This window comes from Xenopus laevis, chromosome 3L (assembly GCF_017654675.1).
Source record: "Xenopus laevis strain J_2021 chromosome 3L, Xenopus_laevis_v10.1, whole genome shotgun sequence".
Lineage (NCBI taxonomy): Eukaryota > Metazoa > Chordata > Amphibia > Anura > Pipidae > Xenopus > Xenopus laevis.
The window spans coordinates 859,603-876,162 of NC_054375.1; the positions used below are offsets into that span (position 1 = coordinate 859,603).

The window sequence follows — 16,560 nt, forward strand, 5'->3', positions numbered from 1 at the left end:
CCCTGCAGTGCAATGGAGGATCATAAGATCTATAGGATGAATAAAGGGGATGGGCTGTCACATGATGAAAGGTCACATGGTGCTGTAGTTGGGCGAATACTCTAATTAGGTGACCTGTGGATGAGCTTGCTCTGTTAACCCTTTCATTGCCACGCGCTGGCTGTATTGCAGATGCCATGGTGACGGAAGGAGGGGAGAATTTCAGTGTGGGGCAGCGGCAGTTGTTCTGCTTGGCCCGGGCGTTTGTACGGAACAGTAGTATTCTCATTATGGACGAGGCCACCGCCTCCATTGATATGGCCACTGTAAGTAGCCCTGGCTCGTGGCTTAGTTGCCCTTGTATCTGTCTGAGGTCCGACCCCTCCAGTCCCACCATTACAAGTAAAGGCCACGCTATTTGTATATGTGAGAAATAAATGTCGATGCATTAAGCCTCCCTAGGACCCCATTATATATTCTGTTATATGTTATATATACCCTCGTCCCCTGAGCTGGCACTTTCTTTTGCAGGAGAACATTTTGCAGAAAGTAGTAATGACGGCGTTCGCTGACCGCACCGTAGTCACCATTGCAGTAAGTAGCGGCTGCTCAGCTCTTGGTTCATTGTGCTGAGGCTATTAAAGGGGAAGTCAACCTCAAAAACAACATTTTGCCTGAAGAAAGGAAACCCAACTGGCAGTAACTTCGAAACATCTATTAATTGCTCCTTTCCCTTTATTTTCTCCGCTTCTGACTCCTGAAACCATGTCGCAGGAGTCATTTTGTTCAGACCGATCTGTTCACCGGCTGCTGCTACATTGTTTCAGGAGTCAGAACCCAGGGTGCGGCGGCGAAATCTCTGTGCGTCAGGCAGAAAGTCGCCGTTTCTCTCCTTTAATTCCTCCTGTTCTGCTGCGTTTGCTTTTCTTTCCCAGTTTCTCTCTTCTGCTTCTTTTCTTCCTTTTTTCTCCTTCTCTCTCTCTCCGTAGCACCGAGTCTCCTCCATTCTGGACGCAGATCTCGTATTTGTCTTTTCCGAGGGGATTTTGATAGAGAGCGACACGCCCACCCAGTTGCTCGCCAACGCAGACGGTCTCTTTACTTACCTGGTTAAGAGCCACAAGTAGATCGGCCGGTTGGTACCGAGCGATATTTACTAACAATCGGCCGAGTTAAATTCACGGAGAAAAAGGTTCGAAAACTCCATTGTGAATTTGGAGAAGTTTTTTCTCCTCGAATTGAATCTCGTCCGTGAGTTTTCACGTGATAAACCAAGAGTTAACTCCTGGCCTGATGTTGGTTGCGGTTCATTAAGTGGCACTATCAGTTCTCACTACTGAGAATAAAGGAATTGCACCCCTCATACACAGCCAGCGTTTGCTAAATCTGCTCATTTATTACTGATTCAATGTCAATTCATTTCTATCCATTACTCGGGGCAAATTTGCACCTGGGCAGTAACCCATAGCAACCAATCAGAGATTAGCTTTTATTCAGGCAGCTGCAGGTTGAGCGCTGAAAGCAAGCATTTGATTGGTTGCCATGGGTCACTGCCCAGGTGCAAATGTGCCCAGTGTTTATAAATGAGAGTCAGCTCTGGCTCATGCCCAGATTTCGGTGCCAGGCAGACATGTGACCTTTGGATTGTAACTGTCAGTTCAGCTCATTGGCCGGCAGTTTGGGATACAGATTTAGTAAATGAACGTTGCTGGTTTGGGGTCGTTCCCCCCAGTAAGTGGCCGATGTGTAACTAATGGGGATGCACCATATCCAGGATTCAGCCTTTTTCAGCAGGATTCGGCCGAATTCTTCTGCCCGGCTGAACTGAATCCGAATCCTAATTTGCATATGCATATTAGGGGTGGGGAGGGAAATCATGTGACTTTTTGTCAAGGAAGTAAAACATTTTTCCCCTTCCCACCCCTAATTTGCATATGCAAATTAGGATTCAGATTCGGATTGTTATTCGGCCGAATCTTTCACAAAGGATTCGGGGGGTTCGGCCGAATCTAAAATAACGGATTTGGTGCATCCCTAGTAACTAACGAGAGGAAACACTCCATCAGTATAAAAATTCCAGACCCCCTCCCCCTTTCTTTGCTCAGATAAGAGACATTGGCAGGAATGGGGAGTGTTTGTAGGGGGGAGTCTCTAGACCACCCATAATGCTGTCAGGAGAGATTATATTAAACAGGCCCAGCTCTTCTTTCTGTCATTTAAGTCTTTTCTCCACTATATTTCTGTGATCACATCCCCCATCCACTTCCTCTTCTCCCCAATTGTCACACCAAGCCCCTTATTCGTTTTGTTGCCTCTCTCTGTCCATTTCCCAGTCTCTATAAAGTGAATAATAGTGAGGGGCGAATACATTTGGCAGGCGCTAATTTCTGCGCTTTGCCGCCGGCAATAAATTCGCAAAACTCCCGCGTATAATTCACAAGAGTGTCCGAAAAGTCGCTAGCGTCAAAAACAATGTGCGTCAACACTATTCGGACGCCCATTGACTTTAACGCCTACGTCAAAATTGACACAAGCGACTTTTCGGATGTGCGTCCAAAAGTGATGCTGACATAAATTTTCACAATTTTTTAGCAAATTTTTCACCGTTTTGTGAATTTCGCAGAAAATTCACGCATTTTCTTTCTCTGCCGTGAAACAGCGGGTCTGGACTTTATTGCTCCCCTTGTGTCACCAGCAAATACAGCAATTTTACTTTCAGTCTCCCCCAGAACCCTAGAACTGACCCCCCCAATGAGAGAATGAGGGTTATTCATCAAAACTCCGTTTTTTTCAGTAAAAAAAAGTCCGACCAAACTAGAATCCACGCTTTGACCTTATTTATCATTGAAAAAACTCAATAAAATCAGTTCGGAAACGAAAAAAACAAACGGATTTTTTCAGGTTTCATGGCCGAAACTTTCAAATCAAAATCACTTGAAACCCCCAATTTTTTTCAAAAAAAATTTGAAATGGGTTTTTTGCCATTGACCTCGATAGGACCCCGACAGCCCGGAGATGGAGTATTTTCGGATTGGAATTTTTTCCATCCTCCGGTTATAATAAATCACAAAAAATTTTAAGGGTTTTTTCCACTAAAAATTAGGATTTTATAGCAATTTTCCCAGTTTTAAGTATCCGGACGTTAATAAATGACCCCAAATGTACCCCTAAAAAGAAACCTGGCCACTTCCTGGTATAGAAACCCCAGAGTTGACCTGTTGTGCTTCTCCTCTGCTGCACTGTCAGTTCCCCCTCAGTATAAGATGGTGGATGAGGGATGTGCCTGTTGGGAATGAATGAAATGACAGTTGGACCCGTTGCTATGGGATGTGACAGTTGTAGAAACATTGATTCTTTTATTCTCTGTCTCCAGCATCGGGTTCACACCATCCTGACGGCGGATCTGGTGATCGTAATGCGGCGCGGGAATATTCTGGAGTCCGACACCCCGGGGAACCTCCTGGAGCAGGAGGGCAGCATTTTCGCTTCCTTCGTCCACGCCGACATGTGACGCGTTTTCTAACGGAACGAGGATTTTTATAGATTTTTGTGTGTTTTTTTAATAAAAGGAAATTTCTATTTTGTATTTAAACCACGGCGTCTCTTAATCGAACGTTTCCTATGTTTGTATCTCACACGCAAATAAACTTTCAGCATGGCGAAACAAACGGCCTCTTTGTATTTCTATTTCAGCTCCACAAAGCCTGGGCCAAAGGAAAATACTTTCTCTACTATTCCCAGGGCCACCGGCAGATCATGGGGTCCCACACTACTCACTTACACCCGGTCTGCCTTAATAATCCCCCAACAACCGGGGCCCATTGACTAGTGGATCCTGCCCATTAAGTAGAATGGGGCCTAAAGGGAAAAATGCCTCCATTATATAGTGAATAAAGTCCCCACTACTGGAAAAGATAAGGATATTATAAGTCGCTTTAATATCCTCATATTTTCCAACAAGGGCTACTTTATTTATTATAATACACAAATTTTAGTGAGTCATGTGACAGAAATGACATCACTACTCACCGTTTATAACTGATGACATCACTAGTCACCCTTTATAACTGATGACATCACTAGTCACCGTTTATAATCGATGATATCACTACTCACCGTTTATAACTGATGACATCACTAGTCACAGTTTATAATTGTTGACATCACTAGTCACTGTTTATAAATGATGACATCACTAGTCACTGTTTATAACTGATGACATCACTAGTCACCGTTTATAATCGATGATATCACTACTCACCGTTTATAACTGATGACATCACTAGTCACAGTTTATAATTGTTGACATCACTAGTCACCGTTCATAATTAATGACATCACTAGTCACCGTTTATAACTGATGACGTCACTAGTCACTGTTTATAAATGATGACATCACTAGTCACTGTTTATAAATGATGACATCACTAGTCACTGTTTATAACTGATGACATCACTAGTCACCGTTCATAATTAATGACATCAATAGTCACCGTTTATAACTGATGACATCACTAGTCAATGTTTATAAATGATGACATCACTAGTCACTGTTTATAACTGATGACATCACTAGTCACCGTTCATAATTAATGACATCACTAGTCACCGTTTATAACTGATGACATCACTAGTCACTGTTTATAAGGATATCATTTACAGATATTCATGGCTTTTGTGTATTATACCCAAATACACCCACAATCCACCCAAACCATGCCCAGCACACAAGCCCAGTCCCATTTGCTGCCCACCTATTGGCCCTTTGCATTCCTCCGACCTCCCTCTACTATTGGGCCCCTGACTGGGGTACCCCCTGTACCCCCTGATGACAACCCTGGCTATTTGACTAAGCAACAACTCAAGAGCAATAAATAGACCTTGGATTTTATTCATCTAAACAGTAGTGATGGGAGAATTTATTCGCCAGGAGCGAATAAACGGGTAAAGCCTTAAAGGACCAGTAACATCAAATTTTTTTTTAAAAAAAATCGTTAGTATACAACGGGAAAAAAAAACACACATACAAATTAAACTTTGAAATCGCTAAGTCTTTATTAAGAAATAACTTGTGAAAGTCCTCTTCAGAAAAGTTGATCCAATGATCCATCATGCGGCGCTCTATTTCTTCTCCCTGCCTTCCTTATAGGAGATACCCAGGGAGGAGAAATCGAGCGCCGCACGATGGATCCTTGCCCTGTTGCCTTTTCTGAAGAGGAATGCAGGCGGAGTTTAGGTAAGTTATTTCGTAATAAAGATTTAGCGATTTTTAAAATAAAAAATTTGATGTTACTGGTCCTTTAAAAACTTCAAATGGACCTTCAGTTCAGCCTCTGGGGGGGGGATCATATAACAAGGCTATGGGTTGGACTGGGGTAAAGTCTTTCTTATTATTATTACAATAATGGGGTTCCACAGGAGTTGGGGTTCATATCATCATGTAATGGGGTTCTAAGGACACTTTTTCATGCAGGAAGTAAATCAGTATTTAAAGGGGAACTATGCTGTGTATAGAGCTGTGTCTGGCAGTGGGGAGGGGCTACTGGGAGTTGTTATTAGGGATCCACTGAAACCTTTTAATATTTGGGTTCCACAAGAGATTGGTTCAAATCCCAAACAAACCCAAAGCCTAAAGCACAAATGAGTCCTATTCCTATTGAGGTGCCCCAGGGTTCGGATCCGTTTGGGATACACATTTAGGTTGTGGATGAATCAGAAACTGGTTCCAAATCCTGAATTAGGCAACTTCCTGGTTTATAGGGATGCGCTGAATCCAGGATTCAGTTCAGGATTCGGGCAGAAATCTGCCTTTTTCAACAGGATTCGGATTTGGATGACTCCTTCTGCCCGATTCGGCCCAATCCAAAATAGTGGATTTGGTGCATCCCTACTGGTTGATACACAATATGACATCCTTATAACATCCCAATACTGACGCCCCAATACTTGTGCCCCAATACTGATGCCCCAATACTTGTGCCCCAATACTGATGCCCCAATACTTACGCCTCAATACTGAAGCCCCAATACTTGTGCCCCAATACTGATGCCCCAATACTGACGCCCCAATACTTGTGCCCCAATACTGATGCCCCAATACTTGTGCCCCAATACTGATGCCCCAATACTGAAGCCCCAATACTTGTGCCCCAATACTGATGCCCCAATACTGACGCCCCAATACTTGTGCCCCAATACTGATGCCCCAATACTTGTGCCCCAATACTGATGCCCCAATACTGACGCCCCAATACTTACGCCTCAATACTGAAGCCCCAATACTGATGCCCCAATACTGACACCCCAATACTGATGCCCCAATACTGATGCCCTAATACTGATTCCCCAATACCGATGCCCCAATACTGACGCATCAATACTGACACCCTAATACTGACTCCCCAATACTGATGCCTCAATACTGACGCCCCAATACTGATGCCCCAATACTAGCACCCCAATACTGACGCCACAATACTGACGCCCTAATACTGATGCCCCAATACTGACACCTCAATACTGACACCTCAATACTGACGCCTCAATACTGATGCCCCAATACTGACGCCCCAATACTGACGCCTCAATACTGACGCCCTAATACTGACGCCCCAATACTGATGCCCCAATACTGACGCCCTAATACTGATGCCCCAATACTGACGCCTCAATACTCACGCCTCAATACTGATGCCCCAATACTGATGCCCCAATACTGACGCCCCAATACTGATGCCTCAATACTGACGCCCCAATACTGACGCCCCAATACTGATGCCTCAATACTGACGCCCCAATACTGACGCCCCAATACTGACGGCCCAATACTGACGCCTCAATACTGACGCCCTAATACTGACCCCCCAATACTGATGCCCCAATACTGACGCCCTAATACTGACGCCCCAATACTGACGCCCCAATACTGACGCCCCAATACTAAAGCCTTTCCTTTCGCTCCCGGTAGAGAGGCACCAAGTCCAGTAGAAGCGAAATCAGAAATCTTTTCTGTTCACAATTGATTGAATTTTTGAATTTCCTCAGAGCTGAATGTGAAATGAGGGTTGAGATTGAGTTATTGGGTCAGTTTGGTGCCCCCCCCCTGTCAGTGGGGAGAGGATAAAAGTCAGGGAAATGATCAACTCCCAGTGCCCCTGAGCTGTTTGTGTTCTGTCCCAGTCAGTACAAATATTTGTCTTGTGATAACCTGAGTCAGGGCTGGAGCCAGAGATCAGCCGGGGCCCCTCTGTGCCAGGGACATCGTTGTTGGGGTTCAGCCTCCCCCAGGACCCCCGTGTGACTGATCCAGTGAGTGGAACATCTGCTCCTCAGCCCAGACCCTCACATTCCTCCCCTTTACGTCACTGCCTGGGGCTCTCGCTGATTAAAGGAGAACTTGCACAGAAACTTTGTGAGAGACACAGGGGTCCCACCGGAGCGACTCCCAGTCTGACAGGGGACAACGGCTCTGCAGGGAGGGGGCATCACTCGTCTGGGACACTCACCACTTGGACTGATAATAAGGGGGGACCTGCTACAGAGTCTTGGGGTGCAAAGAGCAACTGATACAGGAACTGAACCCCCACCCACCAGAGAAGCCCCCAGTCTGTGCTACAATGTGGCCCTCAGGTGAGTCTCTCTTGTTCCTATGGATCTTTTAGTCGCCCCCTTGTCTGCAGAGAACCTGGGGGGGGGATTATTTGGGTGCAGTAATAAAGTCTTACTGGGGAAGAGACACACATTGTGCTGATCTGGGGGGTGGGATTTAATGGGATTGTGGGGCCAAACTGGGCAGCCGAGGAGACACTTAAGGGTTAGGGTGATGAATGGGGGTTCAGTTCTCTTTCTGCCCCCCTCTCACCCTGCACCCTCTGATCTAAGGAATGTGCTGTGTATAGGGTGAACTGTGCTACTGCCCCCACTGTGTATCTTTATCTCTCATTCCCTGCAGTGCCCCCCGAACCCCAACATTCCCTTCCTTGCAGTGCCCCCCAACCTGTAACCCTATTCTGCATCCCAAACCCAACATTTCCCTCCATACAGGGGACTCTAACATTCCCTGCACAATGTGCACTTTCCTACCCACCCACCAACAGTCAACAAGCTCTAACCACCTATAGAGTAAATGAACCCCAAAATGTATGAACATTGCCCTATAACCTCCCTGCATTGTTCTCTAATGTGCAAGTTCCACCTACAATGCAGCGTATTCCCAACCTCTTCTGTACCTACAGGGAGCCTCACCTACATCTCCTACCCACCTCCAGTACATACACTTACCTCCAGACTCAATGTTGTTAGTGCCACCTAACCTGCTGCTTTTGCCTTTGTCCTGGGCACAACCCCTAGCAGTGTTCTATCTACTAACACCTACAGTGCAACCTACCCCACTCACTACTTTGCAGTCTGACCTTCAATGTCTGGTTCCCCAGTGTCACCTCCTCCTTCTTCTCAACAGTAAATTCTAGCACTCGTGCACTACCTCCTACAGTCAAACCTAACCCCAACCACTACAGTCTTCAGTGCAACCTACCACAACCACTACCTCTCTACAAACTGTTTTTGCTAATTGCTTGGAATGCCAAATTTTCCATTTGCTACATCTTGCAGGGCAACCTACCCTCGTCTACTACCCCATATAGTGCATTCCAACTTTGACCCATTACATATAGTAGTATAAAGGCCAACGTATCACAAGCCACAAGCTCCTTGCTCAACTTATCCCCCAAATAATGCCTCCCTCTAGTACAATGTCAATACAACTAACCTTCAGTCTATAGTGTATCCTACTGGTCAAACATTGGCCACTTCCCTTCAACCTAAACCTCCACCATTGACTAGTATCTACCATCAATGCATCAAAGCATGCACCCACTATTTCTTGCAGTCAACCACTTACCCTTGACTGCTACCTAACTACACCCTATCATCTGGCTGCTGACCCCAGCTGTGCAGTCCATCTACTACAAGTGTACCCTGATAAACACTCTGGTGCCTCCATGACACTAAACTCTATTTACCAAAACATCTAACCTCTAGACATCTGTTTAATGTTTGTAGTTCCTCTATATCTCGGTCTCCATAAAATTTACAGTCCCTCTATGTCCTGGATATCTCTGTGTTTTGAGATCCTTTCTCTTCTTTGTTTCACTATACCCTAAAATGTATTTAGTGTCAGACTGGACCTCCTGAGGGCCACCAGAGACCTTGATATCTACTTGGAAGTGCTAAATGTTTGCTAAACTGAAGCCTATTGTTACCTAATCCTTCTGAAATACTACATTTGCTTTAGAGTCCACTTTTCGATGACAGAAGATCCCCTTGGAGCTATAGCACCCACCTAAGCAGCATTTTCCTGGGGGGCAGCAGAATATGCCAGAGGCAAAATGCTAGCACGGAAGAGCATCATTCCAGAAGAATATGTCCTAGCCAGAATTGCAGCTGAGAATCTCAGGAAGCCAAGAGTCCATGATCACCAGCGCAAAGCCAGATTTGTAGCCAAGAGTGGGGCATGCAATGTGGCTCACAAAAACATCCGGGAGCAAGGCCGCTTCCTACAGGACGTCTTCACCACGTTGGTTGACCTGAAATGGCGGCACACACTGGTCATCTTCACCATGTCCTTCCTCTGCAGCTGGTTGCTCTTTGCCATGATGTGGTGGCTGGTGGCTTTTGCACATGGAGACATGGACATCAGGGACAACATTAAGAACCTGGAGCCATGTGTGACCAATGTCAAGTAAGTCTGTATTATTAATATTTTCCTTGTGAGCACCAAGAGGTTCCTAAAAGTAGCTCTTTGCCTCACATTTCTGTAGGTCATTCATACTGTATCAATGGCTTCCAAGTTGTATAGCTTCCTCAAACACGAAATATCAACAAAGGCTTATACTTTAAGAGTTGGAGATAACATGCATTAGTCCATCTAAATTCCCATGGAGTCATGTAGAGTGTACAGAACTGTAGAATGCCTTGGGCCCCTAGTGCTACTCCCTTGCAACTCCTGATGGAACACAAGAATGAGGCATGCCAAAGGAATGTCCATGTCCTACTCATGTGATACCTATCTTGTAGAAGAGTAGCAACTATTAACTTGTGGAGCAAGGCATGAGAGTGCAGGTGCATTGTGGGCCAAAATACAAGGTGCTTGTTGTCAGTTTATTAGCATTTTGCTCCATGTCCCCCCAACTTTTAATGTTCAAATGTTGATTGGATATTGTATTTGAGTGATGGTTTTTTTTGACTTTAGGTCCTTCACATCGGCCTTTCTCTTCTCCATCGAGGTGCAAGTGACTATTGGCTTTGGAGGGAGGATGATGACGGAAGAATGCCCCCTGGCCATCACCCTGTTGATAATGCAAAACATTGTGGGTTTAATTGTCAACGCCGTCATGTTGGGGTGCATTTTTATGAAGACGGCGCAGTCCCACCGGCGGGCTGAGACCCTGATATTCAGCCGCCATGCTGTCATTGCCGTGAGGAACAACCGACTTTGCTTCATGTTCCGGGTCGGAGACCTGCGCAAGAGCATGATCATCAGCGCCTCGGTGCGCATACAGGTGGTGAGGAAAACTGTCACCCCGGAAGGTGAGGTCATTCCCATTCACCAAATCGACATTCCAGTGGAAAATCACATCGAGAGCAACAATATTTTTCTCGTATCCCCCCTGATTATTTGCCACGTGATAGACAAGAGGAGCCCATTATACGAGATTTCCTATTCCGATTTGTCGACTCAGGACTTGGAAGTGATCGTTATCCTGGAAGGAGTGGTGGAAACCACCGGCATCACCACCCAAGCCAGAACGTCCTACATCACCGACGAAATCCGCTGGGGTCATCGCTTTGTGTCCATCGTGACGGAGGAAGAAGGAGTCTACTCGGTGGATTACTCCAAGTTTGGGAACATAGTGAAAGTGGCGGCTCCGCAATGCAGCGCCAGAGAGTTGGACGAAAAGCCCTCCATTCTGATCCAAGCCCTACAAAAGAGCGAACTCTCCCACCAGAACTCGCTGAGGAAACGCAATTCCATGAGACGCAACAACTCCATGAGAAGGAACAACTCAATGAGACGCAACAACTCGGGCCTGATTATGCACAAAGTCCAGTTTATGGCACCAGAGCAGGTTGATACTTGATGTGGTTACATTTCTACTCATCTGACATTGTACAAAAAATCACTATTGCCATATATTGCCCTACTTTTTAAACCGCGTCCTCTCAAAGCGTTTCCTTTAGATGCCCCGCCCCCCCAGTGATGTCACTGACTGACAGAAAGTGAGCCTGGGCAGCTTGATAGATAGGCTTTACAGCAGTCAAATGGGGGTTGGGATTCTGCAGTAGGGTAATGAATGATGATAGTATGTCTTATATATATTTATTCTATTGTATATACAGAGCACTAGAGGACTGGGATACATTAGGCACTTTCAATAAACCCTTTACACTCAGGTCATTCATTGTGACCGCGTTTGTTTCTTTGTGACCCTTGAATACTTGTCAATCATTTTCACAGACTGCCTGCTCCTCCCCCTCCTTCCATCAGAGTATTCTAGCCCCACCCACTCCTTGAGTTACAGGCTCCCTGTCCCTCCCCCATGGCCTTCCGTCAGAGTATTCTAGCCCCACCCACTCCTTGAATTGTAGGTTCCCTGTCCCTCCCCCATGGCCTTCCGTCAGAGTATTCTTGCCCCACCCACTCCTTGAGTTACAGGCTCCCTGTCCCTCCCCCATGGCCTTCCATCAGAGTATTCTAGCCCCACCCACTCCTTGAGTTACAGGCTCCCTGTCCCTCCCCCATCGCCTTCCGTCAGAGTATTCTAGCTCCACCCACTCCTTGAGTTACAGGCTCCCTGTCCCTCCCCCATGGCCTTCCGTCAGAGTATTCTAGCCCCACCCACTCCTTGAGTTACAGGCTCCCTGTCCCTCCCCCATGGCCTTCCGTCAGAGTATTCTAGCCCCACCCACTCCTTGAGTTACAGGCTCCCTGTCCCTCCCCCATGGCCTTCCGTCAGAGTATTCTAGCCCCACCCACTCCTTGAGTTACAGGCTCCCTGTCCCTCCCCCATGGCCTTCCGTCAGAGTATTCTAGCCCCACCCACTCCTTGAGTTACAGGCTCCCTGTCCCTCCCCCATGGCTTTCCGTCAGAGTATTCTAGCCCCACCCACTCCTTGAGTTACAGGCTCCCTGTCCCTCCCCCATGGCTTTCCGTCAGAGTATTCTAGCCCCACCCACTCCTTGAGTTACAGGCTCCCTGTCCCTCCCCCATGGCTTTCTGTCAGAGTATTCTAGCCCCACCCACTCCTTGAGTTCCAGGCTCCCTGTCCCTCCCCCATGGCCTTCCATCAAAATATTCTAGCCCCGGCCACTCCTTGAGTTACAGTCTCCTTGCCCCTCCCCTGTAAGCTTCCATCATAGTGTTCTAGCCCCGCCCACTGCGTGAGTTGGCTCTGTCTGTGTATCGGGTGCTTTTTAGAGAGAATTACTAATGTATAACACGGCTGTTCCTTCTTGATTAACCCAAAGTCCCAACTGATTAAACTCATGGAACCTTGTATGTCTGACGCCCCAGGAGTCACATTTCATTTCACTTGGTACAACTGCAGCTCCCACTTTTGTTCAGTTTGTCAGTATAGAAATATTATATTAGAAATAATATGGAGCTCACTCTGTATTGGGCCCCTCGCTGGGGCAGCTGATCACTAGGAACCGTGGGAAGTTCACAGATTGTCATGAGCCCAAGGGATAATGTTGGTCCAAAGATCCAGTCACATCCCAGAGATGTAGAACTTCTCTCATCTGGATACATTTACTGAGCTGCTTCCTCTTCTCATGTCCTTGTTTTATTCCTGCACAGTCTGCGGCAGCCCCAGTGTCAGACACTCACAGTCCGACACTGAGTTTTATTCACAATATCAGCCCCAACTCACTCGCTTCTCACCTGAATTTCTGCTCCAGCCTTTGCCTCCTGCCCAATAAACTCCAGAAATATTGTCAACCCTGATCCTCCAGAACCAGCAGCCCAGCCCATTCCTTACAGCCCGGCCTGAGGGCCCCAATGTGGGTTGAATGTCCCGTTACTTCCTAACCTGCAATGAGGCCTATAGATTCAATGTGTGACTGGGGCCCTCCAGGAAACGTCAGGCACGGGGCCCTCCAACTCCTTCCCTCTTCTATTAATCCTCTTATCTCTTCTGTCATATTGTAACTGTTCTCTTCTTTGTTCCCTTCTTATCTAATGTTCTCTTTTATTTCTCTTTTCCCGTCATCCCCTTTTTTTTGTTTCTCCCTTCCTTTTCTCCCCAACTGTTTGGCCTTACTCTCCCCCATCCTCCCTCTTCTCTCCCCTTCTATATTTCTCCTCTCCCCCATTTGTCTCTCTACTCTCTAACCCCCTTTCCCTTCTCTCCTTCTGTCTCTCATCCCCTCTCCTTTCCTTTTCTCCCCCAACTGTTTGGCCTTACTCTCCCCCATCCTCCCTCTTCTCTCCCCTTCTATATTTCTCCTCTCCCCCATTTGTCTCCCTACTCCCGAACCCCCTTTGCTTCTCTCCTTCTGTCTCTCATCCCCTCTCCTTTCCTTTTCTCCCCCAACTGTTTGGCCTTACTCTCCCCCATCCTCCCTCTTCTCTCCCCTTCTATATTTCTCCTCTCCCCCATTTGTCTCTCTACTCCCTAACCCCCTTTCCCTTCTCTCCTTCTGTCTCTCATCCCCTCTCCTTTCCTTTTCTCCTCCAACTGTCTGGCCTTACTCTCCCCCATCCTCCCTCTTCTCTCCCCTTCTATATTTCTCCTCTCCCCCATTTGTCTCTCTACTCCCTAACCCCCTTTCCCTTCTCTCCTTCTGTCTCTCACCCCCTCTCCTTTGCTTTTCTCCCCAACTGTTTGGCCTTACTCTCCCCCATCCTCCCTCTTCTCTCCCCTTCTATATTTCTCCTCTCCCCCATTTGTCTCTCTACTCCCTAACCCCCTTTCCCTTCTCTCCTTCTGTCTCTCACCCCCTCTCCTTTAATTTTCTCTCCCAACTGTTTGGCCTTACTCTCCCCCCATCCTCCCTCTTCTCTCCCCTTCTATATTTCTCCTCTCCCCCATTTGTCTCTCTACTCCCTAACCCCCTTTCCCTTCTCTCCTTCTGTCTCTCATCCCCTCTCCTTTCCTTTTCTCCCCCAACTGTTTGGCCTTACTTTCCCCCATCCTCCCTCTTCTCTCCCCTTCTATATTTCTCCTCTCCCCCATTTGTCTCTCTAACCCCCTTTCCCTTCTCTCCTTCTGTCTCTCATCCCCTCTCCTTTCCTTTTCTCCCCAACTGTTTGGCCTTACTCTCCCCCATCCTCCCTCTTCTCTCCCCTTCTATATTTCTCTCCATTTGTCTCTCTACTCCCCAACCCCCTCTCCCTTCTCCTACATTCCCTGGTAGACCTCCATTCAGGACTTATATTGAGTTGGTATTTATATGAGACTCCTGGTGGGACAAGTCATCTCAGTGAGTGGGGGTGATGGTTGCCAGTTCAGGAGAAGACAGGACCCAGAGAAGTTTGTAGAGCAGTAATGAGTATCTGGGCTATAATTCTGCAGTTCATGTCCCAGGTTTTCCATCCTTAGCAAAAGTATTTGGAGAGGGATTTGGGACGGGGCCAGTTTTCTAGTGGTGCCAATTCCTCAGTGTGACATTGGCCCCTGTAGATAAGTGCTGCCGCCTCGACTCAAGAATGGAAAATGATCATTTATCACCGGCGGTTTGGCCTGTGCGCAAGAGTGCGTAAAGCTTTGTACGATCCTGTTATGGACCTGCATCCAGCGCTTTCATATCGGCTCATTCCATAAATCACTTTAACGTAAGCCTTGAGGGCACATTTGTATTTTGTTAAATAAACAGAGAAGAGCAATGAGTTTCTAGTTGAAGTTCAATGGGAGCTTTATTTCTATATATATTTCATATATCAGGGGATGAGAGTGGGGGAGAAAGGGGCCTGTGACATCTTCATCCAAAGGGGGGGGGCAATCACAAACGTTATATCAAATATACACAATTTAGAGAAGATTCAGTGTTCTGTCGATACAAAGTCTACAGTCCCATCTGAGAGAAGATTGGTGGGTGCACATACAATGGGGTCTTAGTCTACGTCCCACCCAGAGAGGATTCCTAGTAAATGTGGCTCAGTTACAGTCCCACCTCTCTGAAAGGTCAAACTTGGGTTAATGCAATATGGGGGCACAGCCTAGAGCCCCACCCAACAGATAATTGAGTCTGTCCCACAGGTCCATCATTGCACTGTCCAACCCTCTTATGGTTTGGTCTTTAGATGAAGATTCCCATTGGCTCCTTCAACAATCCCAACAATCTGGGGGTGAAAGACAAGCAATGGTTTATTGGTAGCGACTGATGATTCTCGGGGTTCCCTTCGCTGCCAGTACAAGTCTTGTTGCTGTTTGTTTAGATGTGGCCCCAAGATTTGGCTTCTGGCAGGAGGGCAGCTTTTTATTTAGAGCAAGTTGGAATCCTTTTAAGTTGGACGTTACATGAGAAACAAGTGAAAGGACTGAGACTCAAGTGCAGCCTTCCCAGTGGGCATATCATCATCATCATCATCGTCATCATCATCGTCATTAATTTATAGGGAAGTAAGAAAGGAAAGTTCCACAGTCTGGGTTTTTTGGGGGCCTTTTTTCTCTTTGGGAAGTTGAAGGTGAACAAAAGCAGGAGAAGCATTGTTTGAAGATTAATTTGAAAATAAATAAAATACTCACAGAAATTGATTTATAAACTGATTTTTACAACTGAAAAGAACTTTCTGAAAATTCAATTTATAAAAAAAGCTTTTTTGGCTTTTGTTCAGAATAAATATGTTGAGAACCCAATTACAACCTTTAACTGTTTTGTTAGTAACCGGCACCGGCATCAGACATAGAGACTGGAGCCAACGGCAACAAGAGAAAAATAAACTACAAGGACTTTAAGTTTGTTTTTGCCTCAAATCAGATTCTTGGGCCATTCTGTGAATCATGAATAAGGACCTTAGATTGTCAGCTCAATGGAACAGGGACTGATTGGAATGTGATAGGGACATTAGATTGTAAGCTCACTGGGGAAGGGACTGATGAAAATGTGATAGGGACCATAGATTGTCAGCTCACTAGGACAGGGACTGATGGGAATGTGATAGGGACCTTAGATTGTAAGCTCACTGGGGAAGGGACTGATGAGAATGTGATAGGGACCTTAGATTGTCAGCTCACTAGGACAGGGACTGATTGGAATGTGATTGGGACCTTAGATTGTAAGCTCACTGGGGAAGGGACTGATGAAAATGTGATAGGGACCTTAGATTGTCAGCTCACTTGGACAGGGACTGATTGGAATGTGATAGGGACCTTAGATTGTAAGCTCACTGGGGAAGGGACTGATGAAAATGTGATAGGGACCTTAGATTGTCAGCTCACTTGGACAGGGACTGATTGGAATGTGATAGGGACCTTAGATTGTAAGCTCACTGGGGAAGGGACTGATGAGAATGTGATAGGGACCTTAGATTGTAAGCTCACTGGGGCAGGGACTGATGGGAATGTGATAGGGCCCTTAGA

At 46.4% G+C, this 16,560-nt stretch overlaps 2 protein-coding genes across 8 annotated transcripts in view; both read left to right on the forward strand.

Annotated features, from left to right (window-relative positions):
* LOC108710176 (ATP-binding cassette sub-family C member 9) overlaps positions 1 to 3,643 on the forward strand; it is a 49,017-nt gene extending 45,374 nt beyond the window's left edge. For 5 of the 7 annotated variants that reach the window (XM_041585768.1, XM_041585770.1, XM_041585772.1 and 2 more), the window contains 4 exons: positions 172 to 305; positions 511 to 573; positions 969 to 1,114; positions 3,353 to 3,440. In XM_041585768.1, coding sequence (XP_041441702.1) covers positions 172 to 305; positions 511 to 573; positions 969 to 1,106 — 335 coding nt within the window. In that variant the 3' untranslated portion in view covers positions 1,107 to 1,114; positions 3,353 to 3,440. Of the gene's footprint in view, positions 1 to 171; positions 306 to 510; positions 574 to 968; positions 1,115 to 3,352 lie in introns of all 7 variants that reach the window. The other 2 variants (XM_041585767.1, XM_041585771.1) reach the window with 1 other exon arrangement.
* Positions 3,644 to 7,191: 3,548 nt separating this feature from the next.
* Positions 7,192 to 11,434, forward strand: kcnj8.L (potassium inwardly rectifying channel subfamily J member 8 L homeolog). The gene is made up of 3 exons (XM_018251820.2): positions 7,192 to 7,608; positions 9,272 to 9,718; positions 10,229 to 11,434. Exons 2-3 carry the CDS (start codon positions 9,366 to 9,368, stop codon positions 11,115 to 11,117), a joined length of 1,242 nt encoding a protein of 413 aa, XP_018107309.1. The 5' UTR covers positions 7,192 to 7,608; positions 9,272 to 9,365; the 3' UTR covers positions 11,118 to 11,434.
* The last annotated feature ends 5,126 nt before the right edge of the window (positions 11,435 to 16,560 follow it).